General features: G+C 43.1%; 1 protein-coding gene across 1 annotated transcript in view; it reads right to left on the reverse strand.

Moving 5' to 3' along the window:
• The window catches only part of col9a2 (procollagen, type IX, alpha 2), a 219,825-nt gene that overhangs the window by 15,774 nt on the left and 186,771 nt on the right, over positions 1-17,280 (reverse strand). The window contains exons 8-18 of the mRNA XM_079523496.1: positions 16,933-17,007; positions 10,150-10,185; positions 9,293-9,355; positions 8,267-8,320; positions 6,179-6,214; positions 4,198-4,221; positions 3,988-4,041; positions 3,731-3,784; positions 1,303-1,353; positions 984-1,040; positions 817-870 (exon numbers count right to left, since the gene is read on the reverse strand). Of these exons, the coding sequence (XP_079379622.1) occupies positions 817-870; positions 984-1,040; positions 1,303-1,353; positions 3,731-3,784; positions 3,988-4,041; positions 4,198-4,221; positions 6,179-6,214; positions 8,267-8,320; positions 9,293-9,355; positions 10,150-10,185; positions 16,933-17,007 (558 nt within the window). The remainder of the gene's footprint in view (positions 1-816; positions 871-983; positions 1,041-1,302; positions 1,354-3,730; positions 3,785-3,987; positions 4,042-4,197; positions 4,222-6,178; positions 6,215-8,266; positions 8,321-9,292; positions 9,356-10,149; positions 10,186-16,932; positions 17,008-17,280) is intronic.

Consider the following 17,280-nt stretch of genomic DNA (forward strand, 5'->3'; position numbering starts at 1 on the left):
ACAGCCAGATTAGTGCCAGTCATGTGCCTCGGGATGGCGGTTGGTTCATTAGCGCTAATCCCTGTGAGTGTGTGTGTGTGTGTGTGTGTGTGTGTGTGTTTTGTGTGTGTGTGTGTGTGTGTGTGTGTGTGTGTGTGTGTGTGTGTGTGTGTGTGTGTGTGTGTGTGTGTGTGGTGTGTGTGTGTGTGTGTGTGTGCACGTGCGTGCGTGCGTGGGTGTGTTTGTTATGCGAAAATGTGTGCGCATTTAAATGGTAAATGCTGCATTAATATTACACAATATATACAAATCTTCAGGCAAGGCACTTTACGATTGTGCATTACATTCACCCAGAGCCATTTAACGAGAGTTGCGCGAGTTGAACCTTTGTTGATTTCATCGGGTCAGATCTTATATAGAAATCCTGAACCGAAGTTTAGGGAATGCACTAGAGTCAATGATCGCTTGTCACTATTTCCGGTTACATGAACCACGTGACCGGCGCTGTTTCTGACCTCTCACTGACAACTCTCCAATAGAAGGCTCTACATTCACCCATTCACACACACATTCATGCACCAATGACGAAGGAAACCATGCAAGGCACCAACGTGCTTAGCAATTAGGGGTTCTTTCTGTGTCTTGCTCAAGGACACTTCAACACCAAAAATGGTCCGATCTACATGATCACGACATGTTGCAATATGCTGTACACTGGAATAATTCTTGCAGAACATTCACCTATTATGACATGGACCGAATAGGGACGCTATAGTATTGATGTGGTTAAAGGAGAAGACTATAAAGAAGAATAAATGGTGAGATTGTTCCCCTCACCGTGGATCCGATGCTACCAGAGTCTCCCAGAATGCCAGCACGTCCCTTGTGTCCCTGGAAGGAAAAAAGAACCACCACCGAGACAATAAAGCTTCGTCATAACAATAAACGATAAATTGTTGACTCGTTCATTTGCCGGAGAAACGGACTCCATGGCGACTGCTCACCTTGACTCCCTGTATTCCCTGAGGGCCCTTGGATCCTGCTGGACAGTTTAATGGACACTGTGTGGGGGAAGGGAGGGAGGGTTACATGCATGTCACATGAGGAGGGTTACATGTGTGTCACATGAGGAAACCATAAACATGATTGTGTAGACGTGTCCATGATGCCAGATTAGACGGACAAGGAGAGAGAGAGAGAGAGAGAGAGAGAGAGAGAGAGAGAGAGAGAGAGAGAGAGAGAGAGAGAGAGAGACACAGAGAGAGAGAGAGAGACAGAGAGAGAGAGAGAGAGAGAGAGAGAGAGGATGCTCATTTGGGTTACCTGGAAGTCCGCACTGCCCTCTTCACCAACCAGGAACTTGCCAGGGGGACCCTATAGAATTACACAGACACAAAGAGACAGGGGTGGGTATATGGAGACAGACATACAGACAGAGAGACAGACATGAATAGTAGATTCACTATGAACATGTAGGCCTACATGTACGATAGACCGACCGATAGACCGACCGACAGACAGACAACATTCTGACTGGGTACACGGAATCACATTGTCAGAGTAAGTAAACACATAGGCTGTTTTCTGCTTAGCTGAGCCAGCATTTTCTCTCTCTCTCTCTCTCTCTCTCTCGCTCTCTCTCTCATACACAGAGGCACACCCTTTAATCTCTCCCTCCATCCCCCCCGCTATCTCCTCTGTTTATAGATTGAGTTAGAAAGTAAAGTATGTGTATGCAAGCTGATGTATCCCAGCCACAGTCCGTTGAGACAGCCCAGTGATCTAATGGGACTTTATTTACCCAAGGACAGCACTAAAGCTAAACAAATACACTCCCCTGGGCAGGGAGCATCACTCTCAATGAAGTCGACCCCCCTTCCCCCACAACCCCCCCCCCCCCCCCCCCACACACTGACACACCACACGTACACCGTTTCCTGGATGCAGGGATACACAACACACACCGTTTCCTGGATGCAGGGATGCACACAGGAGAGTACACAACATACACCGTTGAGAATACACTTATATGGTGTAAGCCTGGAGTGTGATGCGACGGTATTCCGCCATCACTCCGTTCCCTGTGGCTGTAGTATGAGGAAGAGGGAGCGCTTCCACAATGTCGGCTGTTTTTTCCCCTTTTCCTCTGCTATCCTGCACTGTTATAATTGATTGCATCCAGGCACGTGCACACACATACCCGGAGGCAGAATTCAGGAAAATTGCCTTTTTGTCCGAACTCTCCTGAACTTGAACGCAGCATTTTACGTTGACGGGATTTGTCCTCTGTGTAGAAATCCATGTCATATGCCGCATCTCCACTATAGCTAAAGAGTGCGCAGTTGCACCCCGAAAATAGCTGATCTACAAGCTCACTAGCTTGGCCCAGCCATCGTGATTTCTGGTATAGAGGGGCGGGCACCGTATATTTTGTGATGAAAGAAGATTGGCTGGGCGATATGATCAATATCATACAGTATATCACAATATTCTTTGTGATACAGTATATGTTGTTATGATAATTTCTTGATAATCTTTCAAAATCTTAAGTATGAAATAAGTGACAGAAAACAGAAAAGGACTGCCACGTCCTACTAGGTGTACTGTGATGGGCATAGGCGTTTCTGAGATTCCATCCTCAGGCTTACATGAACATTTCCAAGGTGACCGTGAGGTGTAAAGGAGGACGACAGTTCGTACACGGGTTCTGTAGCACTTTATTTAGGTTACAGTGTTTAGATCCCCGTGGGTCTTCGTCAGGTGTGCTTCCCGCTTGGGAGGTGTGCGCAGTTGAGTTACATGGCTTTGTTCAGCCTGACACATCGTCAGCACCCTCTGGTGATCAAATGGATACAGGATAGGTGGGCACTAGGGAGTAGGGACATCTGGCCACGTTTTGGACAAACAAATGCTATTTCCCCCCCAACAAATGTTGAAAATAGTATACATGATGTGAACATGCACGATACATCATTATCAGACTTACTTTTATCCTTACATTTCTTGTTTATGTCCCAAAATGAAAAATATACAGTTTTGTAGCTATTGTAGCAATATTAGACCTGAATTGTTGATTGTTTAGGCATGTTGTAATCGTGTATGATACTATGCTTTACTTGATTTTTTTGTTTACATTTTGGACAAAATAGTGCCCACCTAATTTACCATCAAATTGTGTGAAAACATAGTTTGCATACAGTACAGACTGTATGCAAGCTTCGTGCACCTCAAATAATTAGGTTGATACTGTAGGTGTAAGTGGGCAAACTGGGCATATTCTATTTCTATGCATCTATGTATATACGGTAATATGTGAAGCATGGCAAGTTGAATATAATACTAGATTTGACCAGGGGAAAGAAAACAGATCTTCCATAACATGTACAGTTGGAGGCCATCGATATTGTCCTTTTCTTTTTGCTGAGGTTTGCGTGATCTGCGCAAAAGGACAGTTAACACATTTTGGGCGGGAACCCCTTTTGGTGTTTTAAACATTGTTATAATTTAGCTATTGAAAAATAGCAGATCTACAAGCTCATAGCGCGCCACCGAGTGGCGCGCTACGAGCTTGTAGGTCTGCTATTTTTGAAAAATCGTGAAAATATTTAGTTCAGAAAACTGGAGGATTTAGAAGGATTTTTTAAAATGTTGAGGTCAGGCCTAAATGGGTCAAATGATAAGGGACAATATCGGTGGCACCCAACTGTATGCTTTTTCATCTAACACCGTGTAGTCTTGGGTTGACACTTACTGGCTTGCCAGGAGGCCCAGAAGGTCCTGCAGGTCCAGCTGTCCCCATATCACCCTGGAAGAAGCAAGGAAAAAACATGGAAAGGACAAATGTAAGTCACGAATAAAAGAAAGTAATGGTTTCTGATTAATTATTAGGTATTCATTAATATGATTACTTGTGATATTATTACATATTACTATAAACTATAAAATGTCACTATAGGCCTAACTATAAACTATTACTGTGCAGACAAGTCAAACAATATTGTACAGTACCTTGAGTCCTATTGCTCCAATCTCACCAGGTAGGCCGATCGGACCAGGAGCACCCTAAAAACACAGAGAGAGAGAGAGAGAGAGAGAGAAGAGAGGTGTTTCCATACCGCATCCTTAATCCCTATCCCCGTCCATGTTCAAGCTAGTCTAATATCTCAAAGGAAAGTTATCGATAAGGGAACTAGGAACTATAGCATACAAACCACTTACAGCCAGTCCAGGAAGCCCAGGTCCCTGTGTGTAGAGAGCAGAAGGTCAGAGGGGTTACATTGCGTTATTCCTCATCTATTGAAACTTATTCCTCTCTTCATCAAATGCTGCCCTAGCTGCCCTCATCTCTGTAAACAGAAATAAAATATTCCTGTGATCCTCTATGATCACAGGAATCACATCATGATAATAATCACAAGGGATCATCGAATAATTTTGACCGTGCATTTCTTATTACTGTTTGCAAATTGAAGCGTGTTGTGCTTTGGTTGCATTTCTACTGCGAGTCTCTCTGGATTAATTTAGCGTGTCAGATACAGACCTAAACTGTAACTGAAACCAGTCTAATGATTATCAATTGTAATTTTTTGTAAACACAATACTAACCATATTCAGTTATTCAGTATCATGGTTTATGGCCAACTGTTTTAATTTTCGGTCTTTTGGTAGATTAGGCTACATTGTGGTTTTCAGCTCAGTCAGGACACAACACCAGTACAATCACATAACACACGCACGCACGCACGCACGCACGCACGCACAAAAGAAAGAAAGGACAGACAGACAGACAGACAGACAGACAGACAGACAGACCAAATTTGGTAAAATGTGCAAAATGTGAATACCGTAGGCTTATAACCCACATAATGTATACTTAACATTAACAATGACAAAACTAAATCCCAGATTGGGCTGCCTAACGTATGGGGCAAATGTAGTAGCACAGAGGAACTTCAGTTTAATATGTGTGCACTGTGCACTGTGTCAGCACCGCCAGACCCAAGACAAACATGTCTATGCAAGTCAAACACAGACACAGAACAAGTCATCGTGTGCTGTTTGAACTGTCCTCTGCTTTGAATTTATATTCCACAAAAGTCATTAAGTCAGTAAAGCCTCCTCGGAAGTCGCCGTAGCACGACACAAGACGAGAGCCCCTCTCTCCTGTTTCTGTGCTGTGACTGTGAGGCAGCTTGATGAATAAGTACACCCAGCAGACGGACCGGACCGCCTGCTAAAAGGCTTTAACTAATAGTGTTTCACTCAACCGTGTCATTGGGTGGCTTCAATCATAATGGCTGAGCGCTTTGGTCCATGTCCCATAAATGAACACGCAGCACCACCTAGTGCTCACGGTGGAGAACTGCAGCTGACCAGTGGCGCTATAGTGGCATCATTGTTGGTACCAGTGTCATTCTCTCGGCATCACTATGCACAAATATATAACGGCCCCATTTGAAGCTGTGCAATTATAACAAACTAAAGCTATAATTCAAAGAAGCAGATGACAACAGGCTATTGTTCTTGCTTTTAGGGACGAAGAGACAATGGCTCATGTTTGTCACCATAAAACGTATGCCAGACTCAAACCAATAGAGGGCACAGCTGGTCATCCATTCAAGCATGGAGAATTGGAACTCGGAGAAGGAGTTTAGTTCAGAGAACAGCTGTCCTTGCAGCATATTTGTTAGGGAACCAGGCTATGCTTATGACAATGAAAGATTAGATTGCCTAAAACTAATTCATCTACTCTGGATGGTACCATTTGCATCTGTTTTGGGCCATATTGTTCCATATTCTGTGCTCCAGGTGTCGACAAGGCTCAATACTAATCGGGACAAGAACATGAACTGAACACATTTCTCCAGAATCATATATAGGGCATAACAATCTGCCATTATTTTTTTCCCCCATAGACATTTACAAAAACATTTCAACTTCTACAAATACAAATACTAATAATATTAAGATATTCAAAGTACGTTTTGACTGTCTAAAACACCTCTGATGAATCTTTTATGCATCTGCGGTTGCTCTTCAGGTCAGGTTCATAGTCAATACCATAAGATTGAAACAATATATCATGTCAATGATGTTAGGTCTCATGGCTAAAACAGCATGGTGCCTGGCTAGGAGTGTGTAGTGTACATATACACATACAATACCATGTTCCATATTAAATCATGCTTCATGTACTCACAGGAGGCCCAGGTTCTCCAGTTGGTCCAGGTCCGCCCTGTAAATGGAAACATGAAATACTCTGTTAAAAGTCTGCAATTCAAAATTGACTTGAGTAAAAAAGTACAGTATATAATTAATTAAGACTCTTCAGCTCAGATTGACCATTTATTGCAAAGCTATTGCATTTAGTATGGCGGTGTGGCTCTGCTCATGTGTCTGATATCATATCACATTTGATATCTCAGATTATCTGTGCACCGAGACACAGCTCTGATAACAACAAACCCCAGAGCAGAGCATAACATTGCATGAACATCATAATTTTCAATGAATTCCATATACCACATAGATAGTATTATCACATGATCAAAATACAATCCATAAATCACATTATAATCACAGAATCACCCATAACAGAACTAGATAGCACAATCACATTATAATCACCATTACAGAACTAAATAAATGCCACAGGGAAGAGGCCGGGGAGGTGGAGGGAATTTGAACGCTGACATCTGAACAACCATTGTGTCAGCTAGAGTGAACCAGTGTAGTGACTGCTTAAAAGGACCACCTGATTGTACTGTGGGCGTGAGTGAGTTAGCTTGAAGCTAATGACAAACAGACAGACTGATTTGTGGGAGTAAATGAACTATTAGCAAATGAATGGGGGTTCCAGGGAGAGAGAATTAGAAGTAGTAACCTTCTGACTTCCATGTCTCAATGAACTATCGCTTCGCTGGCTGTCTTAAAATGTACTTAAGCAAGTAACAAAAGTAGAATGTACGCAATATGCTTAATGTCCCATGCATTTCACACGTTTTCAACTGTACGAAATGTATAAAAATCCTTTGCATAGCAGATCCTACATGGGCGGATTGTACAGTATATATAGGGCTGAAATGGTTCATGTATGTTGAGTTGAGAAATAAGAATAATCAAAATCTACAAAGTAACTAGTAACTAAAGTCTTCTAATAATTGCAGCGGAGTAAAAGCACAATATTTGCATCTGAGATGTAGTGGAGTACAAGTAAAAATACATCAAAATGTTACTTAACACTTAGGCCGCTATCATTTATTGAAAAATTAGGATCTAATTCACGCCAGCATTTTTTTAATTTGAGCTCTTATTTTGAAAAGCCGCCATTTCCGGTCCATGAGCAGTAGTCATAACCTAGGAAACTACACGGAGCGGACAGGCCTTGTTTACCATCTAAAGCCAGACCGGAGCTCTTCAGAGCTCCAGATCGTCATATCTGTTCTGTCAAAGAAACGCTGTTTTGACCAAAATGCCATCTGGGACAAGGAATAGGAGATACAGGCGATTGAAAGAAATGGATAGAATGGATTATTATGGCGACGACGATCTAAGATGGGCGATCCAGTGCTGTGCTAACAACACAGCTAGCTAACCGGCTAACGTGAGTAGCATTATGGCTCGAGCAATCGAACGCGCCATAAAAGCGCAATTGCCGAAGGCCGTCGGCAATGGTGTTAAGCGTCAGTATCAAAATTAGGCTTCAATTGACTTTAATCGACGGCAATGGCGCTGAAAGTATTAAGTACAGTATGTAAATGTACTTAATTACTTTTACACCACTGGAAACAGACAGCTCTAACTATGTAACACCAGCAGAACATTATATTTCAAGGATGCTGGGCAAATTGCAGCTTGTGTTTATTTTATGTGATTATGGGTTTAACCACTAAAACCCTACATGGTTTTCTGCACATCAAAATAGCCAAAATATCTACAAGCTTGTAGATCTGTTATTTTGTTCACCTATTCGAATGTTTGCCTATTTCTGTCTAATGCTTCCCTATAATGACCCAGATTCGGGACACAATTAGGGTTCATGTGATTAACAGGCCTGAGGTCTCTGCCCCAGGCCTGAGGCAAAGGTAAGAGTTAACGTCCAATTGACCAAATAATGTCGACAGACCGACAGACAGACAGACAGACAGACAGACAGACAGACAGACAGACAGACCTTTTACGGGTCCATTTAGTTCAATTCATATACTCTCAGAGACAAAGTTGACAAAGAGACAAAGTTGTGATCCAAACCAGGGTTTGTATCACATGGTCATATGAAGACACTTGCCTTAGGCCCAGCACTCCCGACAGGACCGCGGTCACCCTTTGCTCCAATCAAACCCTGAAGACATGGAGCCACGCAGATGGGTGTGGACAGACAGAGACATACAGGAAACATGGGATAGTGTTAGAGAAACTATAAAATATGTCACAGAAGACAAAACAAGATATCAGCTGCAGCTACGGAAGACCTACAAGCTCTGTATGACCTGAATTCAGAGTACAATATGGCTAATAAGCCCTTAATTGAAGCGGACACATTTCTTGCAAGTAATTACGAGGGGAGAATAGAAATTCCAGGCCGGATTTACACTTTAAATCCCTGAAGAATGTCTGTGTGTGCGTGTGGGCATGTGATCATGACACTTTGAGACGTAAACCCATTATGGTCAGCACTGAAGCAAGCTACAATAGCAGCTCTGCTACATTAAAGTTGTAGAAAAAGTAATGTAGTGTGTTGTGTATCATTAACTAACTGGGTGTCATTATCTCCATATTATGCTGCACGCACGCGCGCACACGCACACACGCACACACACACACACACACACACACACACACACACACACACACACACACACACACACAAAAACTCTCTCTCTGTAACCTTTCCTTGTTAATCCTACCAGCCTCTTGTCATATGTCACACTTTATCTTTCCTCTTGTAAATAATTTGTCTCTAGCCTTTCCGAAATGTCCCCAGCAATGTACAGTATATAGGTTTGTCTCTGTCCAGCTAGACTGGGCGAAGGCCTGAAGCTCTTGAAGGGGTATACATTCCTGATGTGTTTTGACATGTGCTACTGTATACGTGTTGCTGGAGGACCCAAAGAAATGGCAGAGACGGCGGCATAGTGAACATCCCAACTGTCACTTCTACGCCTATCTGCAGCACATTCACAACTCTGCAAATTGGCATGGTACGAATGCATGAGTACACGCACACACGCACGCACGGCCGCACGCACGGCCGCACGCACGGCCGCACGCACGCACGCACGCACGCACGCACACAAGCTGTCGAGGGACATACATCAATGCCGTTCAATCCTGGAGTCCCGTCAGGACCTGGTTCCCCAGCATCTCCTTTGGCTCCCTGTATAGTCATAAAACACATGCTGTGGTCACAACACAACACAACTGACAGGCATAGGGAATGTATACGTTCTCATACAGTTGCCAAACAATACTTCATAAATGTACGTTCTTTTCATACAGAAACCAAAAAATACTTCATAAATGTACGTTCTCATACAACCAAACAATACTTCATAATTATACTCACATTCATCCACACATAAGAGTTCCAGTGGTGGAAAGTAACTAAGCACATTTACTTAAGTAATGTACTTAAGTACACCATTGAGGTATTTGTATACTTTACTTGAGCACACTTCTACTCCACTACAATAATTTGAAAACTTTAGTTACTTGTTACCTTGGAGATTTAAATCGACCATTTGAAAATAGCAGATCTACAAGCTCATAATGCGTCGCAACGCGACACATTGTGAGCTTGTAGATCGGCTATTTTGACAACGATACTTTTGTACTTTTACTAAAGGTGGCCTTACACTAGCCGATAATCGGGCATTTGAAATCTGACAGCACCACACACTACAGGATAATCGGAGCGGGGCCGAGCAAATATCAAACATTCTTGATATTGATCGGGCCGATCCCGATCGCGCGCGGGGGGTGCCCGATTGAGTCGGGCACCCCCCGAGCGTCAGAAATGCCCGATTATCGGCTAGTGTAAGGCCACCTTTAGTACAATACGGGACTTCTACTTGTAACAGAGACTACAACTACATTGCTGTATTGATACCGTTACTTAAGTAAGACACGTTAGTACTTTTTCCACCACTGTAGAGTTCAGAAAGGACTTACGAGAGGACCGGACGATCCGGGAGGTCCTTTCTCTCCCTGAGGAGACACGGGTACACAGATATCAACATCAGCTTGAGGCAGTTCATATTAGTGAACTCACCTAATCAATGTCTTCTTTGTAATGTATATGCATGTAGCATACCCACATATAAACAATGTATGTTTTGGTTTTTCAGCCCTTAAAGTCTTACTTGTTTGTTTTTTAAGATATTTTTGGGGCTTTTCTGCCTTTATTGATAGGATGAAAGTAGTCTAACAGGAAATGGGGAGAGAGGTGGGGGGGGAAGACACACGGCAAAGGCCGTCGGGATCGGGAGTCAAACCCGCGGCACGACGTCAGGCTGGCTCAGCAGCCTAGGTGCCCAGACGGTTGAGCTAAGCGTCTTGGCCAAGTCTTACTTATTTTAAACTGGTGGTGGTGGTGTAGTGCGGAGAATGTTTCTGAAAATAAATCAATGGAATGCAATGTGCAACGTGGCTCCAGTGTGGTTCGCGCCATATATGGAGCGTGGCTTGCGTGTACAGGGTTTGATGAGCTCAGATCAACATATGGAATGAACTTTGTATTGGCCATATATGGAGGTGTGACGGACACAAGATGCAGGTTTTCATAGTAAACTGCGACCTAGGCCTACGGTTGCAATAAATATAGGACTCCAAATTTGGGCTGCGTTTCAGCTGATCAGAGACCCCTATTTTTGTCAAAACATACTTTTGTGACTGGCCCTACTGCCAGTGTGCACAAGAAATATGCCACAGATGACTTGCGAGATTAGCTACAGAGACACAGACAGACAGACAGACAGACAGACAGACAGACAGACAGACAGACAGAAGGTTAAAAGTGGCCCATGAGCTAATGTGCCTGCCCAGTGCCCACCACTACCGAGTCTAGGGGTTTGAATCCACCACGGTGAATCCGCATTGTCCGAAGTGTCTATATAGGAACACAATTTATTGTGTTCAGGCGAGGTATGCCGGGCAGAGAGGTAGACGTTTGTCGCTGTGCCTGGTACGGTGCCTGTCAGTTGAATGGGAAGAGTTGGATGGAGGCGCTATGTCCTCCCGGTGGGGGCTCCTTCCTCACTGGCAGGTGAGCCAGTAGGGTACAAACAACACCAGTGGCAACACAGAAGTATGTGGAATTAATTGGCATAACGCCTAAATTGGGAGGAAAAAAGGGGGGTAGAAAATAATTGGCTAAACTAAATATAGAAAGAAAAATCCTGATGTTTTCACCACAACATTGCAGGGCGGTAACCATTAATGGCTCCCCCATTCCTTGCAGAATTTCTACAAAAACAAACAAACAAACAAACAAAAACACACAGCCCATCCAGAGCTCTGACGTCTAGCCTGGCATGACCAGACTAATACCACTGCATAGATATTAGTCTGGGATTTCCCTGGCCTTTGATTACAGTTAAGTCTGGCTCTCTATGCTCTTGCCCTATTGCAGTGTAATGTTTTGCTTGTATAATATTTTGTATTATGTTGCCTAAGCTTGTTCTGTTCTTATCCGTATAGCACTTTGGTTGATCTTGGACATATTAAATGTACTCTATAAATAAAGGATACACTGTTCAAGGTTTATAGAGAAAGGAATATTCACACTAATATTCATAGTTTCTAATGAACCTCTTTATTTTCAGCAACAAACACACAGCAGCGGTCTATCTATCTAGAGAAATGGACGCTGTTCCCGAAGAGCTGACAGGTGCGTTTCGGCACCCCGGCCTTCCTCAGCGTTTCAAGGCCGACGTGCCGAAACTACTACTATGACTACTCAAGAGAGTGCGGATATCAGGTCGGTATATTCCTTTCTCTATGTATCTTCAAGGATCTGCACCCACTTATTGAGACTACTCCTCAAGACTCCCCACTCCTCAAGTAGAGCGTGCCGTGCCCACTCCTAACGGTTTTTGACCCGGTGGGAGAGTTGTCCTACACTGTTCAAGGTTATCATTATAAGCTTTCACAGCCCCATCACTATTTCTCACATTGCAAATATCACTGGACAAGTGGATTGAGACATTCAGAGATCAGCTTTCTGTATGCAAACTATCAGGACCCTAGGAAGACTAGAGGCTCAGTCATGTGTCTCTAATGGGGATCCTTCAATAAACATAAACATAAACATCAGAATCAAAACTATTTTTGAGTTGGCGAGGTTGGTGCATTCCAACTAAATATAAGAACTATTTTTTATGTCCACCTCTTTCCCTCAAGGCCTATTCTTCTAAATGTTTAAAGGGGGTCCTAGTAGTAGCCCTAGTAATCATTGCTATAGAGTTGTTGTTCACTAGTACAGGGTCTCGGCCGTCTCTCCAGCTCTTAAGTAAACAGCAAGTGCATTTTCAGGCCGGGATACCAATTTCATACAGCCAGGAGGGAAAACATGGCTATATACATGAAAAACTAGTGAAATTGGAAGTGAAACAAAATAAAAAGATGAGTAGATAAAATTACAATTGGAACACTATAAATAAATGGTGCTCTCTCCTCATTAGGAGAAATTGATGAGCCACCTGAAAATGTATTGTCTATGTGTATTAAAGAGCTGGAGAAGCGAGGAGACCTCTGTTACTGAACTAACACTCTATAGCAATGATTAGAATATATAGATGGAAGAAAAAAAAGCTTTTGTTTTAACAAAATTATATCACTTACAGTAGATACGATCACTGAGTATGGTGGTGAGTGACACCAGATACCAAATAATATGAATAACATAACAATATGAATTATGCACACACAAAATAAACATCAGGAGACTTAAACACTGGCAAAAAAAGTAAATCCCAGCAGCATAAAAAAGATAGTGTGTTATTCAGCCTACACACGTGATTCCATTTCAAGTCAACAACCCCCAAACCACATGCCCCACCCATCTGTATAAGGCTGAGAATGAGCAAAGCATCATGGGTAGACTTTAGAAAGCATGCTATGCTATGCTTAAAGAGTATTATGCTGGGTTCTAGACATATGCTGAGATCTAATCCTGAATTGAGTCTTGTTTTACAAGGTAGGCCTACTACTATGGCTCAGTGGCAGAGGTGGCCGAACGGATTGCGGAGCGGTCTTGATACCGGAAGGTCGCCTGTTCGAATCAGCGGTCCGACACGTTAAAATTACCACCGCTGAAGTGCCCTTGAACAAGGCATTGAACCACTACGATGAAATGTTCTATGAGCAGGGCCTGGCTGGAAACAAGTTCTTGAGCTTAGCCCAGATACCCTGGGTAAATATAGTAATCATTTCATTTCTATTGAACAGGTTAAAGAGGCCAAGTTGTTGGGCGTGATTATTGATGAAACACTTTCGTGGTCGATGCAAATTAGTAAAATGGTATCTAAAATGAGTAGAAACATTTCAATGATAAGAAGAGGAGCAGATCTGTTGACTAGTTCAACTGTTAAACTTGTATTACAATCACTAGTTTTGTCCAGTCTTGATTACTGCCCAACAATTTGGTCTAGTGCTTTACTCAGAACAGGGCAGCACGCCTCGTTCTACACTGCTCTGGGAAGACTAGTGTTGAGTGGATGCATGCTGCACTGTCATGGATGAGAGTGGATCAAAGGTTGGCTTGTAGCCTTGTGACATTTCTGTTTAACACATTGAGAGCCCACGCAAAACTGCCCAAAATCACTTTCACCTAGAAAATCCATTCACATTTTTTATAATTCAGCTGACTGTGGAGACACATGCTGGAACTTTTTACTTTGAAATGTTTTATAGTTTCTGAGTTATTTAATTTAAACGCCAAATGCATTCTCAATGGCGAAAACACAAACTTTGGCACCACGTGTTTTTTTCAAAGACGTCCACAGACGTCTTGGGCTATGAACGTGCGGTAATACCCAGGACGTCCACAGACGTTTTGGGCACAAAATGTGTTAATATCATTGTGGTAAACCTACACAGTTGTTTCTACAGATACAACCCACCAATACTAGACATGGCTATATGCCACCACCAGACTAGGCTATTGGTCGTCACTTTACTCCACCTTTAATACCTAGAACAAATGCACTTAAGAGAACGGTAATGTATAGAGCAGGAACACATTGGAATGAGCTCCCGCCACATATAATAAACAGAGAATAAATCAAGCTTTAAAAAGAAATTGAAGGCAGCAGTGATTAGGAAAGAAATCATGTTTAGATAGCTTGTTGAGTGTTTGATTTCAATTAGTAATAGGATATACAATGTTTAGTTTATCATTTGTTGTAATGTAATATATTTTCTAGAAGGCATGAAGACTGATCTACTTTTGTTTTGTTTTGTTTTGAACTATGTAATGGCAGAATTCCATTGTATTATGTTTTAATTTGATTGTATGAGTGTTTAGTCCTCACTGTAATGAGGACTAATGTGGATCCGTAATAAACAATAAACAATAAACAGATGAATAATATCTGAGTGGAGAGGGTCAGTATACATTATAATGAGAAATGTCCCGATACTGTAGCGGTATCGGAAAAGTATCTGTATCGGCCCTTATTTGTCATATCGGGTCATATCGGTATCGGCAACTATGCCAGTCTAACCACCGATCCGACACAGGGGTAAGGGGTTGACATTATGGCAAGTAAATAAAATGTTGGGGCATGTGGAGTTTGCTTTGGAGTTGCCCAAACTGCAAGTGCACATTTGAGTGAGGAGTCTGCTATAAACACAACACGAGATATATAGCTAGATAGCTATAAACACAACACGAGATCACAACACTGGTATCGGTATTCGGTATCGGGATGGTATTGGGATCGGATCGGAAATGAAAAAGGTGTATCGGGACATCCCTAATTATAATGTAATGTATACAGACCCACTCCAGTCATAGACACAAAGTGACAGTGGCGGCATTTATCCTGATACTCTAATAATTATGGCCCTATCTAGGGCACACCTTTATCCCTAAACCCCTTATTTGCTATATTTTACTTTCTTGAAAAAACATAGTTCAATTAGCCGATCTAAATCAACACACTGTGAGCTTGTAGATCAGCTATTTGAACTATTCTAAAATGTTTCAATATAGTTAAAAAGAATCACATCCGTGTGAACTGAGTGGTGCAACTCCCCCCCTCTCTCTCTCTCTCTCTCTCTGTCTCTCATTAGCAGGCAACAGTGCAGCACTATCTCTCTCTCTCTGTTTCTGGCACAACAGCGCCAGTTTTGGTACTCATTGGTACTGGTGCTCATAGTCACATAGGTAGGTGAACGGACACATGAACACATAGGTAGGTTAACACGGACATTGCTGTTCCTTGGAGTGGTTGCACCACTCAAAAATCACACCGACACAATTGTCCTCACTTTTGTCTTCAATGTTTGTGTTTACACAAACATGCAAAGCTGGGCATAGGAGGGGCTATACGACAAATACATTTAGGGATGAGGGGTAAGGGGTGGCGCAAGATAGGCCTATATCCCATGTGTCTGCAATGTTTTCTTTTGAGTGGTGCAACCACTCCCTTACGGAGCTATGTGTGTGGGTGGGTGGGTGGGTGGCTAGGTGTGTCTGAGCACGAAAACAGCATGGTTGTTTTTCACCACCTGTGCGCAACCTAACACACACACAAACACACGCTCACATATTAACTGTATATATGGTGATTTCGGGTATGCCAGTACAGTACAGTTACAGTACAGTACAGTACAGAGGGTACAGTGGAGGGACCCCCACACGGTAACTTCTCAACCGTTTCGGACGTGGGGCGGCTCGCCGGAATCGGACCGGCACCCTGGGTGCGTTCCTGTGGGTCTGGAACCACCCCCCTCCCCGGGGGACCCCCACACAGAGTTGCACCACTCACTTCACACGGGTGTGATTCTTTTCTATTGGTTGACTGACAATATCTTTAGATTTTAGATTTAGCAGTGAGCCGTGTCTCTGATGTCATCGACACTGGGCTCACTTCCTTCCTGGACTATAATTCCCATAATGCTTTGGTGCACTGTTCCTCCTTGTGGATAGGGGGAGGGGCTGTCTTACTGGGACAACATGTAGTCCAGGAAGTAAGTGAGCCCAGTGTCGATGACATCAGAGACACTGTGCTCACTGCTAAAATCTAAAATATCTAAAACCACATATTACACACACAAAGACCCCCAGGAAAGTGTTCTAAATCTTCTAAACGTCATTAATGTATTGTTTTGCAAAAAGGGAGAAGTTTCCCTTTAAGTTAAAGCAGCAGATTTCGCCATATGCAGTTTGTTTCCTACACTGGCCCAGCTAGCAGCAGACTGCTCTATTCCATATGCAGTTTGTTTCCTACACTGGCCCAGCTAGCAGCAGACTGCTCTATTCCCAGTATGTTTATAAAACCTGCCTCTGGTTAACCTAAGAATATCTTGAATGTATCACATTACTGCGACATTAGCCCCCATGCAGCCCCTCCCTCTCAGGAAGGAGCAGAGTTAAGGCCCTTTCCTCAAAGCCCCTCTCTATAGCTGTGAACAGTGCTCCTTTGTGCACGCATGTTGTCATGCACGTTGCCCTCTGGTGGCAAGACTGCGGTACTGCAGAGCACCTCTTGCTTTGCTATTTCTGCCATACAATGATGGTCTTTGTGACAACCTGTTGGGAGTCTGGTGGAGGGAGTGTGTGTGTGTGTGTGTGTGTGTGTGTGTGTGTGTGTGTGTGTGTGTGTGTGTGTGTGTGTGTGTGTGTGTGTGTGTGTGTGTGTGTGTGTGTGTGTGTGTGTGCACGTGTGCGTGTGTGTGTGTGTGTGTGTGTGTGTGTGTGTGTGTGTGCACGTGTGCGTGTGTACTCACATCCATGCCGTCGGACCCGGGGGTACCTGAAGGGCCTGAAGGACCAGTCTGGCCCTGTGGTCCAGCTGGACCTCTCTGAAAGAAATAAAATAATAAAATAATATTAATGTAAAGGATGAAATAAATCACATATCGTAGCTGTCGGGGATCTGCAGTTTGAGCTCCCGAAAGAGACAAAATAACTTTTGAATAGGCTTTTGAATAGGCTGAGGGGGGGTATGTTTATTCCCACAGAAACATGAGGGGGATATCTGGATATCAATAGACATAGAAAGCAATAATGTTAGTAAGTCAGATGATAAAAAGCTAGGATTCATTATTTATTCCCCCCCCCCCTCTGTCGACGGT

Source organism: Electrona antarctica (genome assembly GCF_951216825.1).
Source record: "Electrona antarctica genome assembly, chromosome: 15".
Taxonomy (NCBI): Eukaryota; Metazoa; Chordata; class Actinopteri; order Myctophiformes; family Myctophidae; genus Electrona; species Electrona antarctica.